The following is a 17466-nucleotide window of genomic DNA, read 5'->3' as shown; positions in this document are numbered from 1 at the left end:
TGTATGATTCAGAAACTGCAAGTCATTTTGAGTTGGGACACATGCTGAGATATTACCAAAAATGGAATTTTATTCAGTCTCGCATAGGAATTCCTCTTTCAGCAAACAACTGTGCCAAAGATATTAAAGGAAAAGCTTTCAAATTTTATCTGTTAGTAGTTGAAATGAGCAACATGTTTTAATTTTGTGCAATAGAAAGCTATAGTTTCCCGATGTACCTCACTGAAAATGTTCATACTTTGCGAGAGTCCACTTTAAAGGCAATTTTCATCATGTGAGACAGGTAGTACAAAAATGAGCTTTATATCACTTGGAAGTACAAGAAAAATCATTTCATTTGAAGCCAGTTTCATTTTGCTTCTCTCAGACTATACATATTAAGTCTTATTAGCCAAAAGTCATCTCACAGAACTATATGCGTACCATGAGTAATTGTAAAAATTCTAGCACTGATTGCTTAAATTAAGTGAACTTCTTTTATATGTTTAGATGCAATTTTATATTTAGTCATAATTTAGCTATTTTAAAATATAAAAATCAGACAAGCTTTCTAATATAAGGTTCTCTCTCAGACCTCTTTTTACACAAAAGGTCCAAACTTTTTTGTCTAAGTTGCACAGATTTGTAGGTCTGTATACAGACTTTCAATAACTTCTAAGTAACTGCCAGGTTAACTAAAGTTCCTAAAAGTACACCAACGCTATAAACATATAATCCATGGGTAAAGAATTACTACTAGTATCTAATCTGAAGATGGCTATCACCAAAAAGACGCCCAAGGCTTTCCCGATTCACAAAGCGATACAGAAATTCATGTCCACCCAGTGGGGTACCCAAGATGCAGGTCTTCGGGTGACCAGGGAAGAATTAGACAAGTTTCAACTAACTACTAGTACTACATTTGTATAGCTCTACTAGACGTACGCAGCACTGTGGACTTGAACATGAAGAGACAGTCCCTGCTCGACAGAGCTTACAATCTAATTAGGACAAACAAGAGATAAGGGAATATTAAAGTGAGGATGATAAAATCAGGGTTCTGAACAAGTGAATAAGGGTTAGGAATTAAAAGAAGCATCAAAAAGGTGGGCTTTTAGCTTAGATTTGAAGACGGCCAGAGATGGAGCTTGATGTACCGGCTCAGGAAGTCTATTCCAGGCATATGGTGCAGCAAGATAAAAGGAACGGAGTCTGTTAGCAGTGGAGAAGAAGGGTGCAGAAGAGAGAGATATTTACCCAGTGAACGGAGTTCCTGGGGAGGAATGTAGGGAGAGATGAGAGTGGAGAGGTACTGAGGAGCTGCAGAGTAAATGCACTTATAGGTCAATAAGAGGAGTTTGTATGCGGAAACAGATAGGAAGCCAGTGAAGTGACTTGAGGAGAGGGCTAATATGAGCATAACGAAACTGGCAGAATATTAGTCGTGCAGCAGAATTTTGAACAGATTGCAGAGGATAGAGATGGCTAAGTGGGAGACCTGTGAGACGCAAGTTGCAATAGGCTAAGCGAGAGGTGAAAAGAGTGTGGATGAGGGTTCTGGTAGTGTGCTCAGAGGAAAGGGTGAATTTTGGTGATAGAGAAAGAAATGACAGGTTTTAGCAGTCTGCTGAATATGTGCAGAGAAGAAGAGGGAGGAGTCAAAGATGACCCCAAGGTTACGAGCTGATGAGATAGGAAGGATGAGAGTGTTATCCACAGAAATAGAGAATGGGGGAGGAGGAAAAGTTGGTTTAGGGGGAAAGATAAGAAGCTCAGTCTTGGTCATGTTTCATTTCTAAGGTGGATGACTTAGTGGTGGTGGTGAAAAAGACGACCACCTTGCAGGTGGAAGCGGGCATTGCCCTCAAGGATGTCCAGGACCATAAGCTGGAGTCCGTTCTCAAGCTTTTGTTCAAGGGTTCTGCCTTAGTGTTATAGGCAGCAGTCTGCAGTTCTTATGCAGCCGAGGCTTGTCTTTCCTGGGCGCAACAAGAGGCAGAAGTTTTGTAGGATATGGGGGGGGGGGGGGACAGCCTTCGTCTGAATTTCTTGATGTGGAAATGGATCTCACTTATTTAGTAGATAATCTGTATGATTTGGTCAGGGCGCTGGCTAAGCAAAGGTCTCTGGCAGTTGTAGGTGCCATTTGCTGTGGCTGCGCCTCTGGGCAGCAGATGCGGCTTTGAAGCAGCATCTGGTGAAGCTACCTTTTAAGGGCAGGCAGTTGTTAGGAGAGGATCTGGAGAAGCTGGTCAAGGATCCTGGAGGATTCAACAAACCCCATGCTTCCGCTAAGTCAGGTCAGATGAGGGCTCAGTTTTGAGACAGCAAGAGAAATTGTCCAGGGTGGCCTTCCTTTCCTGGGAAGTTTCGGTACCAGCAGAAGCAGGCTCTTCGGATGGACAAGTGCACTCCTGGCTCTTTGGGATGGCCTTACTCCACTTCTCGACCCTCCCAATGTTGAAGTGCCAGCTCACTCATTGATCCCTATAGGGGGATAGCTGTCCAACTTTTACAAAAAGGAGTGGGCCAAAATTATGACGGACAATTGGGTCTTGGAGCTTGTTCGAGATTGTTACAAGCTAGAGTTCTCTTCTCCCATCGATAACTTTTTTCCTCTCCCCACCCCACCTCCCCATGCGTCGGTGCCCACAAGTGGGTGGCCGTGCACTCCACGTTGCTGCAGTTGGGGGTGTTGATTCCTGTTCTTTACTAGAACGGGGCACCATCTATTTTGTGGTGCAAAAAAGGAGGCTCCACTCATCCGGTGTTGGACCTGAAACCGGTCAATCACTGCTTCAGGATCCGCCATTTTTGAATGAAAAATCTGCTGTCAGTCATTGTGGCGGTTCAGCCTGACAAGTTCCTCATAGCACTCGATCTCAGGGAGACCTATTTGCATATTCCCACCTGGCTTCCACACCAGGGGTTTTTCCGTTTTGCAATTCTCAGGCAGGACAGCCCCGTGTACCATTTCCAAGGTGCATGGTGCTAGTGGTGGTGACCTTGAGACGGGTGAACCTGGATGCCTTCCCAGCTCGGGCGTGTGTGCAGGCCATTTCTCAGTTGGTGGTTCTTCTGCAATCCTTCGGCTGGATTGTCATGTGGCCAAGAGCCACCTTGTTCCCATGCAGACACTGGAGCACCTGGGAGTCCTTTTCCACACCGCCCGCTGCATGGTGTTTCTGATCTAACAATAGAGCCTCAAGCTGCAGGGTCAGATTCACTTTTTGCGGCGGGTGTCCACACCCAGGGTCTCCAGTGTCTGCCTCGGTATCGCTCCATGGTGTGCCCACCTTAAGTTTTGTGTTCAATTCTGGTCGCCGTATCTCAAAAAAGATATAGCTGAATTAGAAAAGGTTCAAAGAAGAGTGACCAAAATGATAAAGTGGATGGAACTCCTCCCATATAAGTAATAAATAGAAATAAAACAAAACAGAGAAAAGAAAATAAGATGATACCTTTTTCATTGGACTAACAATACATTTTTTGATTAGTTTCAAAGGAAACCCTTCAGATCAGAAATAAGCAAATGTTGGCAAACATCAGTGTATATATATAAAAAGTGAAACACAAAGGCACTTCAATGACAGTCTCTCAGGAAGAGAGTAGGGTGGCTTAGGTGAAAAACAGGGGGACCTGAGTGGATAACAGACAGGGAGAGATGGATGGTAGATAAAGAAGGTGACATGCAGTAGAATTTTATGGTTTATAATGGGCTGGAAAACCCAAATCTAAGTCCTGTCAGGGGAGTGTCAAAATATTTCATCATTTTGACTTCAAAGGTCTTGTGTTCCTGGATTGTCTTAAAGTTTCCTTTTAGTATTCAAATCACAAAATCATTTATGCACTGTTCTGGTTTTGTAAAGTGCAGTCCCACAGAGGTGACATCCTGGTTGACACTGGCATTTTTCATGTAATGTCTATGTAGATTAAATCTCATCTTTAGCATCTGGCTTGTTTCTCCAGTAAACCACCCTTCTTCACACTTTTTATACTGAATGATATATATACCACATTTGAAGATCAGAATGTGAAGGATAGCTTCTCTGAGAAGTTCCGAGAGAAGAGGACATTTCTCTGGTAAGTGAACGCTATTTTGCTATGTGCTTTGGGAACTTAAAGATTGGGGTTTAAAGGAAGAAGTAGGTTAGTGTTAGGCAAAATATAAAAAGCAAATTTTATCAACTAATCTCCATAGTCTTTTCCACTAAGTTTTAAAAACTTTGTACCACAGCATTAACAGATAGAATCTAGCAGCAGGATCTAGCTTAGTCTTCCCATCCACCCTCCCCTAGGACAACTCTTTGTCAGTTATTGTAATTAGGGTAACAAGCAAGGAGTGCTCTTACAGAGTTTTAAATACATTTAATTACCATCTAAGAAGGAAACACTAAAGAAATCATACAATCCTACTATATAAATGATGAGTGACTGACGTGTCACAGGTCTCTCCCCACCTTGTTACCAACCGCCCGGGATCGCCACCCCGCCCCTGCCGCTACCACTTCCAAGTTCCCCGCTGAAGTTGCCGCCGGCCCCCCTCCACCCGGGCCAGGCCCTCTCCATTGAACTCACAGTGCCTGACCTCCGAAAGCGCAGCAGGCAGCGCCAGATCGCCTCCGTTCGCCCTTCCTTCCCTCCCTGTGTCCCACCCTCGAAGAAATTCCATCACACGAGGGCGGGACACAGGGAGACAGGAAGCCTTCAAAAGACCATTTGTCAGCAAAATCCAGGCAGGAAGTCTTGTGATGTCATAAGGCATGAGACCAAGATACCACAATGCTTTGCAAATACCCAGGGTCCAGTGCAAACCAGGAAGCAAATGATCCAGGACATGCACTCATTCTTCCCTGCAAACTAAGAGTATAAAAGCAAAAGCTGTTTCCCCAAGATTCAGATTCTTCTCTTCAGCTGCAACCCAGATCCATCTCTGCAGAAGCCCTGCTACAGACTCTCTCTCTCTCCTCTGCAATCAAGGAATTCTTTGCAGGATTTCTCTGCTCCCTGCCATGAGGACCCCTCCTGTGACCATGCGGCTCATCACTCAGCTTCTATAACAGAGGACTTGTAAGTTAAATCATGACCTTAACTTTTACACCTGTTACCTTGTATTTTTAAAGCACAATTCTTCTGTAAAGATTCCAAAACTACCTCTCACTTGCCATATTATTTACATGATTTGTATTTTAAAAGAAACCCTCTGAAGTTAAATATATGGTCTGTTCTTTCTTAAACCTGGTAATGCAGGTTAATGTAATCCAATAAATATACTTAATTCCTTTCATTCAGTGTAATCGTGAATCTTGTTGCTGTAATTGGCAACTGGTGGAGAATCATAAAATATATATATATATATTTTTTTTTTTTTTTTTAATTACAAATATTAGTGAGTGCTCTAGCTATCCCCAAGTACAAATTATTCTTTGTAACAGCTAGTGGACGTGAGGATCACCTGGTGACTTGCCTGCCTGGTGCAAAGGTGGCAGACCTCACGCGTCACCTAGATAGGATTTTAGATAGTGCTGTGGAGGAGCCAGCTGTCTTGGTACATGTGGGTACCAATGACATAGGAAAATGTGGGAGAGAGGTTCTGGAAGCCAAATTTAGGCTCTTAGGTAGAAAGCTCAAATCCAGATCCTTTAGGGTAGCATTTTCTGAAATGCTACCCGTTCCACGCGCAGGGCCCTAGAGACAGGCAGAGCTCTGGAGTCTCAAGGCGTGGATGAGACGTTGGTGCAGGGAGGAGAGTTTTAGATTTGTTAGGAACTGGGCAACATTCTGGGGAAGGTGGAGCCTATTCCGAAAGGATGGGCTCCACCTTAACCAGGGTGGGACCAGGCTGCTGGCATCGGCAATTAAAAAGGAGATAGAGCAGCTTTTAAACTAGAAACGGGGGGAAGGCCGACAGTCGGTCAAAAGCTCATGGTTCGGGATAAGGTATCTTCTAAAAATATCACCAAAACAGGGAAGATAGTGAGGTTACAAAAGAGACCGTAGTAGACCAGGTGTCAAATAAAAATAAAAATAAAAATCAGACAAAAGATTGCAAATTAATACTGTCAAGTACTAAGCATGATGTAAATAGGAACATCAAACATAGTTTGAAATGTCTATATGTGAATGCCAGGAGCCTAAGAAATAAGATAGGAGAGTTAGAATATATTGCACTAAATGAAAAATTAGATATAATAGGCATCTCTGAGACCTGGTGGAAGGAGGATAACCAGTGGGACACTGTCATATCGGGGTACAAATTATATCGTAGTGATAGGGTGGATCGAATTGGTGGAGGGGGTAGCACTGTATATTAACGAGAGCCTTGAATCAAATAGATTGAAAATTCTGCAGGAAACAAAACACTTCTTGGAATCACTGTGGATTGAAATTCCATGTGTAAAGGGAAAAAGGATGAACAGACGGATGCAGAAATGTTAAAGGAAATTAGGGACGCAAACGAACTGGGCAACACAATAATAATGGGTGATTTCAATTACCCCGATATTGACTGGGTAAATGTAACATCAGGACACGCTAGGGAGGTAAAATTCCTTGATGAAATCAAGGACAGCTTTACGGAGCAGCTGGTACAGGATCCGATGAGAGAAGGAAAAATTCTAGACCTAGTCCTTAGTGGAGCGCAAGATCTGGTGCGGGAGGTAATGGTGCTGGGGCCACTTGATAACAGTGATCATAATACGATCGGATTTGATATTAGCTTTGAAGTAAAAACATACGAAATCAAATACATTAGCGTTTAACTTTAAAAAAGGAGAGTATGATAAAATGAAAAGAACGGTGAAAAAAAAAAAAAAGAGGAGCGACTGCAAGGATCAAAAATTTACATCAGGCGTGGATGCTGTCCAAAAGCACCATCCTGGAAGCCCAGGCCAAATATATTTCACGTATTAAAAAAGGACGACGGAAGACCAAACGACAGCCGGCGTGGTTAAAAAGTGAGGTGAAGGAAGCTATTAGAGCTAAAAGAAAATCCTTCAGAAAATGGAAGAAGGAATCGACTAAAAATAAGAAACAGCATGAGGAATGTCGAGTCAAATGCAAAGCGCTGATAAGGAAGGCTAAGAGGGGCTTCAAAAAAAAAAAAAAAAAAGATTGCATTGGAGGCACAAAAAACACATAGTAAATTTTTTTTTAGGTATATTAAAAGCAGGAAGCCAGCAAAAGAATCGGTTGGACCACTAGATGACAGAGGAGTAAAAGGGGCGATTAGGGAAGACAAAGCTGTAATGAGAGAGATTAAATTAATTCTTTGCTTCGGTCTTCACAGAGGAAGATTTGGGTGGGATACCGGTGCCAGAAATGGTAATCAAAGCTGACGAGGTGGGGAAATTTAATGAATTCTCTGTAAACCTGGAGAATGTAATGGGGCAGTTCTACAAACTGAAAAGTAGCAAATCTCCTGGACCGGATGGCATTCATCCAAGAGTATTGATAGGACTGAAAAAATAGCTTGCAGAGCTGTTAGAAATATGTAATTTATCCTTAAAATCGAGCGTGGCACCAGAAGATTGGAGTGTGGCCAATGTAACGCCGATTTTTTAAAAAGGTTACAGAGAAGATCCGAGAAATTATAGACCAGTGAGTCTGACATCGGTGCCAGGCAAAATGTTAGAGACTACTATTAAGAACAAAATTACAGAGCATATTCAAAACAATGGATTAATGAGACAAAGTCAACATGGATTTAGTGAAGGGAAATCTTGCCTCACCAATCTACTACGTTTCTTTGAAGGGGTGAACATGTGGATAAAGGTGAGCCGGTTGATAGTATATCTGGATTTTCAGAAGGTGTTTGACAAAGTACCTCATGAAAGACTCCATAGGAAATTGGAGAGTCATGGGATAGGAGATAGTGTTCTATTCTGGATTAAAAACTGGTTAAAAGATAGAAAACAGAGAGTAGGGTTAAATGGTCAGTATTCTCAATGGAAAAGGGTTCCCTAGGGGTCTGTGCTGGGACTGCTGCTTTTTAACATATGTATAAATGACCTAGAGATGGGAGTAACTAGCGAGGTAATTAAATTTGCTGATGACACAAAGTTATTCAAAGTCGCTAAATCGCGGGAGGATTGCGAAAATTAAAAGAGGACCTTACAAGACCGGGAGACTGGGCGTCTAAATGGCAGATGACGTTTAATGTGAGCAAGTGCAAAGTGATGCATGTGGGAAAGAGGAACCCGAATTATAGCTACATCATGCAAGGTTCCACATTAGGAGTCAGGGACCAAGAAAGGGATCTAGGTGTCGTCACTGATACGTTGAAACCTTCTGCTCAGTGTGCTGCTGCAGCTGAGAAAGCAAATAGAATGTTAGGTATTATTAGGAAAGGAATGGAAAACAAAAATGAGGATGTTATAAGGCCTTTGTATCGCTCCATGATGCGACCACACCTCGAATATTGTGTTCAATTCTGGTCGCTGCATCTCAAAAAAGATACTAGTGGAATTAGAAAAGGTGCAGAGAAGGGCAACGAAAATGATAAAGGGGATGGGACGACTTCCCTATGAGGAAAGGCTAAAGCGGCTAGGGCTCTTCAGCTTGGAGAAAAGGCAGCTGAGGGGAGATATGATAGAGGTCTATAAAATAATGAGTGGAGTTGAACGGGTAGATGTGAAGCGTCTGTTTACACTTTCCAAAAATACTAGGACTAGGGGGCATGCGATGAAGCTACAATGTAGTAAATTTAAAACGAATCGGAGAAACGTTTTCTTCACTCAACGTGTAATTAAACTCTGGAATTCGTTGCCAGAGAATGTGGTAAAGGCGGTTAGCTTAGCAGAGTTTAAAAAAGGTTTGGACAGCTTCCTAAAGGAAAAGTCCATAGACCGTTATTAAATGGACTTGGGGAAAATCCACTATTGAGTACATTCCGTGTCAAGTGGACCAGGGGTCCCCACCTCACCATCTCAGATTTTGATGAAATTTGGTACATAGTTTATGATATAAAACTAAGCTGTGCAAAATTTTAGTTCAAAAGACTAAAAATTGGAGGTTCTAGGGGACCTCAAGTAAAGGGTTGCAAAATGTCGCCTGAGCAAAAATGACATTTTGGGCCAACTTCCAGAAGCTGTAAAACTGGAAGTTTTAGTAGTACAAGGGTGATATTTAGAGAACCTGCATTACTTTTAGGGCTTAATGAACTGGCAAAACCCCATGTTCCTAGTCCTCTTACTTTTTGAATGGTTTAGGCTCAAACTTTGCCAAAAAAACGGCAAAAATCAATTTACAGCGATGTTGAGGCTGCTGTAGTTTCTAAACTTGTTGGCCTTTCAGGTTGATTTTTGGTAGGTGTACTAAATGCACGGCTGTAATGAGGCATTCCAATTTGCAGCACTTTCCTTCAAGTGGTTAATAAATTATATAAGCTTTCAAAAGTTGGTATAAAAAGCATTTTTGCCCATTTTGGGCTATCTTTGATGCCCTTGATCTCCAGTGGGACAGCTTCAATATTCTTTCTTTTAGCACCATTAGAAAGAGCAGATTTCCTTCTATCAGAATATGTAGTTTTCAATTTGGAGTCTCTCCATATAAGGATTGCAAAAAAAGTGTTTTTTGGTCAGTATTGTTGAATGATAGATGAAACGGATATAGGGCCCATCGATGTTTCTAATTGCTGTATAAGTCACTCAGTTGCTTTAAGCATGCATTGGTCCATGGTGGCTACGCCACTACCAATTCAATAGGAAGTGGCAACCTCATCGCCAAGAGGTCACGCCCGATAGCCAGGCAAGTCCAGCCACTTGGCACAGGTTCCCAAGCCTGAAGGTGGGCATCTTACTTGAGGTTCCCAAGCCTCATTTGGTTGTCTTTGCCTAGTTTCTCAAGCCTAATGGGGGTGTCTTAATGGTTCCCAAGTAAAACCTCAGTGCTGAAGTGACAAGAATTTTTCACTGATAAGTTTCACTGCTGTTTCTGGAAATGTATACTGTCGTCCAAGTGCTGTAGTTGCTGGTACTGGAAGAACTGCTAAAATATGCTGTTCGGAAATCCAACAAGAATCTCTTCTGCTAGGCCAATGAAATGATCGTGCAGGCCCGCATGGATGCATAAAGTTGACCAAGGCATCATGTTCTTCAAATGATGTGTCACAGACATTGCCAATCCACCATTTGTTGTCATAAACACAGGCAACATACTGCCCAGGCTGAAACTGAGACACATTTATGCCAGGTACACTCACTGGGTCATCTGACTGACAGTTTGACAACAAATGAGGAGGAATCATTTGACACTCTACTGACTGAAATTTGGTTCAAGTCAATGGGAATAAACTGGTGCTTTTCACGAGTTCCAGCAACTGTGGAAGCTTTACTGAATCTTTCCTCTTGTGCAGATCTTGAAGATTCAATTTCATCCTTGGAAACAAAAATGAACTTGATTTTATTTATTTTTTGATCACAAAATTCAAACAAGCCTTGTGCTGTGAGAATTTGGCTATTTTTAGGTCGTTGCAAACTAGCCTGAGCAGCTAGTCGCTTTGTTGTACCACCTATGGCATCACATGGTGACTTGCCATGGCTTGTGCCAAAGAAATTCCACTGTGCACTTATTCCAAATTCATTTTGATGATAGCACAAGTTGGCAAAGTTTTTGAAGTTCTTGTATTGTGCAGCTGAGCCATCACTAAAGTATGTTACATATTTTATTTCTCCAATTTTGCTTTTCAAGAACGCGATTAAATTTTTCCAAGAATGCATGTACAGCAACTGCATCATGCCACAAGCTGTCACTTATTATGCAAACACTTATGCACTGAATTTCACTTGAAGCATCACGGAAGTACACAACAAATGGATGCAGTGTAGCTTGACTGTTTTCTCAGTGGAAACCTTGAACAGCATCTTGGACAATAAAGGAGTAGTTTTCAGCAAAGCCCAAGAGAACAACAATTTCACAAGGATTTAGGTTTTCTTTAACAGTTTTTAAGTATTGTGTCTGATGTTTGGAAATGTAATGGTGAATTGACAGGTTTGAAACTTTCAATGCAAGCTCAGATACAAAATCATCAACATACATCTGTTTGGTCTCCAGTGTGGTGCGATCTGTATGAACCCACTGCTTAAACTCAATTGTTTCACCTGGGTCAGCATCACTGAACACTTCTGTCAGGTAATTTTCAAGCACATCTTTACCTGGACATATTTCACACCTGTGAAGCATGCATTCTTTGCATTCCAAATTGCACACAGTTTTAGCCATCAGTGCTTTGTAATCTTCGTTCAGCAGATGGTTTCCAGCAAGCATAAGCTTCACATTTTGATGAATGACACAAACAACACACTGAATGCATACCAGATGAGCCAACAGTGACACACCATTTTGGCCTTAGCTCACAAAATTTGGAAAAACCCACTTCTGGCCCATTTCGAGTACGATATGCAACATACATTTCTTTTAGATTGCTAAGCAGCAAGCGCTTTTGCATTTGAATTTTTTCAGTGCCAGTTCTGACAGAGACAAAATCTTTTTTCCCTGGGCACAGTCTACTGAATTCATCATCTTCAAAAAAGCCAAGAATTTTTTTTCTGTTTCTTCTGGTAAAACTTTACCTTTCTTCTTGTCTGGTTTTGCCAGAATTCCACAAACTGATTTCAGATTTCTTGCTTTTTTAACCATTCTAGTTGAAACCATGAATTCTGAGGCAGTTCTTTCAATAGACCAGCTGTTTGGTGCTAAAGTTAGTATTTGCAGTTTTTCTGCATGATTTGCTGAAACTTGGACTTTGTTTTTCAACTCGTTTAGCAGGTCATCATAATCAGAACATTTGTCACATTTCTGACTGGTAGAAGGTTGAGTTTCAAACTCATTTAGGTCTAAGCCACCAGCAACTGCAAGATGACTCAAAGTATTTTGCAATCACCTGATTTTGCGCTTGGTGTAGCCTCGTACATCACGCTTGCTGACGTCTTTTGAACTTTAATGGAGAAATACCAAGACTTGTGTTCAACTTGCCAGAAATGTCACTATGTTCATCATCTGCTGTTGTTGATGATGATAAAGAATCAGCAGCTCTGTTACTGACGTCTTTTCGACAAGATGGACATAGTTTCTGACCCGGCACAAATATTTTGCTTGTTAAGGCCTTTAGCTGGGCTGCTAGTGTGTCATCCAGCACTCTTAAGCCCCTTTTTGCATTATGACCACCTTTGGAAAATGGGTTACAGCAGGTTCTTTGCAAAAATTCAAACTTTTTCAACAGTAAGGATTCATGATGAAGGCAAATAGTTGATCCAGCATTGAAAAGTTGACCAGAACGCTCTTGTAACAACTTCTGTTGATCAGGCACAAGCTCTCCAATTAATTTCAAACCTTTATTTTTATTGTATGTCAGTAAATGACACTCTGATGTACTTGAACAGCCAACTGAGCAAAGTGGAAATTCATCTGATCTTTCTGGATCCATTGATGACCATTAGCATCAGTTCAACAAACGCATTTATTCTTGCAATCAGGTTTTCAATGAGTAAAATTTTACTTCAGTCTAAAGTGATTAATATCTTCATTTGTGGCATTTAATTCAATATAAATCAGCCTGTCCGTGCAGGTGCGAGTTTCTTCAACAAGAAGTATGTATACAATGGTTTCCACCCTGTTTTTTTAGTTTACTTGAACACAGTTTTAAAACATAATGTTTAAAGAAAACTTCTTTAGCCAGTTAGACTTGGCCAATTATGATTGGTGAACCCTGTTGCAAGGCAGAATTGTTTGTTTCATTGCCCAATTGTATGCTTCTGGTACCTCCTGGCTCCTGAGTGTCTGTTACTAGGCTTACTTTGATGCCTACAGTTCACTAAGAGGCCAAACTGTAGCAAGGGTGAAGAAACACCAGCAACAGACACTCAGACGCCTTGCAACAGGGTCCACCAATCATAATTGGCCAAGTCGGTCATCCTAACTGACTGCAGTTTTCTTTAAACCTGTTATGAAACCTGGCCTCATCCTTCCACATCCTAAAAAACATTCCTGTTTTTTAGTTTTCTTGAATACAGTTTTATAACATGTGTTCTTTATTTTAAAAAATTGGTGCTTTTTGAAAGAAGAATCACTTTTACTACACTTGTATCAAGGGTGTAGTGAAGAAATCACAGGCTGCTGCCCGCAAACATTTGAGGGCATTTTTGCAATCCTTATATAAAGAGACTCCAAAATGAAAACTACATATTCTGATAGAAGGAAATCTGCTCTTTCTAATGGTGCTAAAAGAAAGAATATTGAAGCTGTCCCACTGGAGATCAAAGGCATCAAAGATAGCCCAAAATGGGCAAAAATGCTTTTTATACCAACTTTGAACGCTTATAAGTTTTCAACCACTTGAAGGAAAGTGCTGCAAATTGGATTGCCTCATTACAGCCGTGCATTTAGTACACCTACCAAAAATCAACCTGAAAGGCCAACAAGTTTAGAAACTACAGCAGCCTCAACATCGCTGTAAATTGATTTTGCCGTTTTTTTGGCAAAGTTTGAGCCTAAACCATTCAAAAAGTAAGAGGACTAGGAACATGGGGTTTTGCCAGTTCATTAAGCCCTAAACGTAGTGCAGGTTCTCCAAATATCCCCCTTGTACTACTAAAACTTCCAGTTTTACAGCTTCTGGAAGTTGGCCCAAAATGTCATTTTTGCTCAGGCGACATTTTGCAACCCTTTACTTGAGGTCCCCTAGAACCTCCAATTTTTAGTCTTTTGAACTAAAATTTTGCACAGCTTAGTTTTATATCATAAACTATGTACCAAATTTCATCAAAATCTGAGATGGTGAGGTGGGGACGACCTTTAAAATTGGTCCACTTGACACGGAATGACTCTATTTCTGGGATAAGCAGTATAAAATGTTTTGTACTTTTTTGGGATCTTGCCAGGTATTTGTGACCTGGATTGGCCACTGTTGGAAACAGGATGCTGGTCTTGATGGACCTTTGGTCTTTCCCAGTATGGCAATACTTATGTACTTATGTTGAATCTATTTCCTTTGTGAATGACTGTGGAATCCTGTGAAATAGGTTGGCACGGTTTGCAGCTAGATATATTGCAAGGATGTGTGCCACGCTCTTCTTTTGAGTTTCCATTGGGAGCTTGCTTTTCACTAGTTTGTGTTTTAAGTTGGGTGGCTGTCGGAAGGCCAGCACCGGTGGAGATGGGAATCTCTCTTTCAGTAGTTCATCCTCCTGGAACAGTGGCTGTAGATCTTTTACGATTCTTCTCAATTTTTCTAGCTCTGGGTTGTATGTCACTACAAGGGGGATTCTCTCTGTGGCTTTTTCCTCATATTGCAATAGGTTTTCTCTGGGTATTTTAAGAGCGGAGGCAACATTCTTGGAGCTTATTCAGTGGTTGTAGACTTTTTGTTTGAAGGATTCAGTCCAGATTTTGAGGTGTCTCTTGGGTCACAGCAGATACACTAGTATCTTTTGTTTTATTTGTGTATAATGGATTATATATACATTCAATCAATGTGTGCAAAGGGATACTGACACCATTGAACAACATTTAAAAAAAAAAAAAAAGATCTCATAACCTGACAAAAACAGAATACTATGTAGTTCGATCTCTTGCAAATAATCACAATATAGTCAATAAAACCACAAAGGGGGAGAGACACTGTCAGGGCCAGTTTTAGACATGCTGGGGCCCAGGGCACAAATTAAGGAGGGGGCCCCTGATCCCCTCTTCTCTCAGCCCCCTTCCCCGCTCTCCCCACCTGGCATTACTAACACACATAAAACAACTTAAATGACTTCTTCACACACAACGCAGACAGACCTTCACCAAATACAGAACAAGGGATCACAAACAAAGAGAAACTGAACTGGGAACCCCTAGAAATTAAACTCAGCAAGTACAACACTGGAGAAACACAAACAGACAAGCACATCTTTTTGTACTGAACACACAAGGTCCCAGGCACCCCAAAATTAGCCACCTCCCCCTTGCTATGGCTGATGGGGATTCCAAAGCCCTACCAGCTGAAGATCACCTTCTCCGGTCTGGCAGCCATAAATTTCTAACCTCTTCAACTAGCAGCAGTGTCCCCAAGCTGCCACCAGCTGCAGAGCTTACAGAGTTCTGGCAACCAGACTGGGGAATCCCCACCAGCCTATGTATTTATATATATTGCATTTGGGCAGGGTGGGGAGAAAAATCTGATACCCACCCACTTTAGGCTCAGGGCCACTCCCCACCCCTCAATCACCTGTCTGGCTAAGCAACTAAACAAAATACAAAGATCTGTGATGCACATATCCCAATGCTAACATATTCCACTTAATAAATTCAAAACAACACACTTTTTTCAACCTTTATTGTCTGGATATTTTATTTTTCCATCATGTTGGTCCCATTTTGTTTCTCCTCCTTTCCTGTGTCTTCTGATAATTCCCTTTCCAGTGGCTGCTGTCCATTTGTCTTTTCTCTTCTCTCTTGACTTTTCATTCCCTCACTAAACCTCTCTCTGATATAGTGAGCTTTCCTTTTAGCTCCTCTCTCCCTTTTTTCTTTTCTGCCTCTCAGTCCACTCAAATTTCACCTTCTTCCTCACCTTTCTTCTTCTTTTTACTTTTCATCTACCTAGCAACTTTCCATCTCCTTTTCTCATTCTCTAGCTCTCCCATCTCACTCCATCCCCAGCCTCCTATTCCCTTCTATCTTTCATGTACTACTCGTTACATTTCTACCTCTGTACTCACTATCCTCTTCTCATTCATCTCCTTGTCACACCCTCACATCCTCTCCCACATGATTCTACAATCTTCAGTTTATCCCCTCCCTCCATTCTTGTAGCCCAGCCACTCCTCTCCCTCTCATGGCCTGACATCTCCCCGTCCTTTTTCCTCCACCATCTTCTTGACCCATCTCTCTTCCCTCCTCTCCCTCTCATCACAGTCCATCATCTTACCTCCTCTCTCTCTCTCCTCCCCCTCAAAGGTCCAACATTGCTCCCGCACTTATGCCTCCCAACCTTCCCTCCTCTCACCCCATGATCCAACATCTATCCCTCCATCCCACACCCAGGTCCAACATTTCTCCTTCTCTCCCTCCCTCTCACCCCCTGGGTCAACATATCTCTCTTTCTTACCAACTAACCTTCCATCCAGCATATTCCCCTCACCCAGGCCTGCCTTCTCTGGGTCCCAATATCTCTGTCATTCTCTTCTCTCCCTCCTTCTCTGTTTCCAGGTCCATCATTTCTTTCCCTAGTCCCCTCCCCCAACCTCCGGTACAACGTTTCCCTTTCTCTCTCTCATCCCTCCTGCCTCCAACACTGGGCTAACTTAAAAACAGCTCCAAGGGGCACTGCAGTTTAGGCATCTCTTCCCTTTCTCCCCACCACAGTCCATCTCCTTCCCTTCCCCTCACCTTCCCAGTCTTCTTTAAAAAAAATCAATTTCTCTTATCAGAGGGGCACCAGGCAGCAGCCACTCTCACAAGCTGCCCAGAAATTTTCCCTCTACTGCGAACTGCCCCCCCTCTCACATAACTTCCTGTTTCCACCACGAGCTTTTAATATGTATGCTAAATGTTTAAGCTCATATACAACGAAAAATAAAAACTTTGCTTTAGTTTTAATTCATGAGTCCTACTGAGTGAGGATAATTCTTTAGGTGCTGATACATCATGAGGAGCATAGGACATCAATATTATCTGTTATCTTTTTCTATGACAGCAGGTAGGATATAACATTAGAAATTACTTGGACTTGGTTGATAGATTTTCTATTTTCATGTTTGACCATCTGATTCACTTCATTTTTTCCCATATCCCCAATACCCGTCCCCTATATTATGGTTCTCTGTCTATACTTCTTTGAGGGCCTTATACAATATATATTTTAAATTTTATGTACTTTACTGTTTTTTTGTTTTCTTTAAATCAGTACTAAATGAGAAAAGATTTCCGTACCTGGAGACGGTTCTGTTAAAGATAGCAGAGGTTTGCTGAAGGAACTGATCCAGTCGCAGGGCTCTCTCCAAATACTGCAAGTAGAGGGGCTTTGCAAATTCTGTACAGTAGCCATCCTCTGTGACACCCGGCTGTGAGGCCATAGAACCTCCTCCTCTTCATGCAGTGTACAAGCTCCTTGAAACACAATATTGCACAGACCTGAAAGGAGACAGTGAAGAAAATGTAACAAGCAAAATCTTTAAAAAAAAAAAAATGTAAATACATAACTTATGGGATCTCATCCTCAGCTAAACTTTTTTTAAGTTCTCAGAAAAGGTTCAGTGCAGTTCAGAGGTCTGAAATCTTTGACAAATGTCCTCAATATAGCAGAAATCCAATGGCCAGGCAACCATAAAACGAAGATACTTACCTGTAGCCGGTATTCTCAGAGGACAGCAGGCTTCTTATTCTCACAAGTGGTAGACACCGATCCATGTCGCCAGGTCCAACATTTATTCCAAAGTATTAAAAAAAAATCAGAGCTTTGTGATGCACGAGTTACACCTCACTGTGCATACACGAGAGCCTTCC

General features: G+C 41.7%; 1 protein-coding gene across 1 annotated transcript in view; it reads right to left on the bottom strand.

The window, feature by feature from the left end:
* The window catches only part of INO80 (INO80 complex ATPase subunit), a 462811-nt gene that overhangs the window by 431464 nt on the left and 13881 nt on the right, over positions 1–17466 (bottom strand). Inside the window, exon 2 of the mRNA XM_030213886.1 lies at positions 16894–17094. Coding sequence (XP_030069746.1) covers positions 16894–17036 — 143 coding nt within the window. The 5' untranslated portion in view covers positions 17037–17094. The remainder of the gene's footprint in view (positions 1–16893; positions 17095–17466) is intronic.

This window comes from Microcaecilia unicolor, chromosome 9 (assembly GCF_901765095.1).
Source record: "Microcaecilia unicolor chromosome 9, aMicUni1.1, whole genome shotgun sequence".
NCBI classification, from domain to species: domain Eukaryota; kingdom Metazoa; phylum Chordata; class Amphibia; order Gymnophiona; family Siphonopidae; genus Microcaecilia; species Microcaecilia unicolor.
Note: the sequence above shows the minus strand (reverse complement) of the source record. Positions and strands in the feature narration are given on the sequence as shown.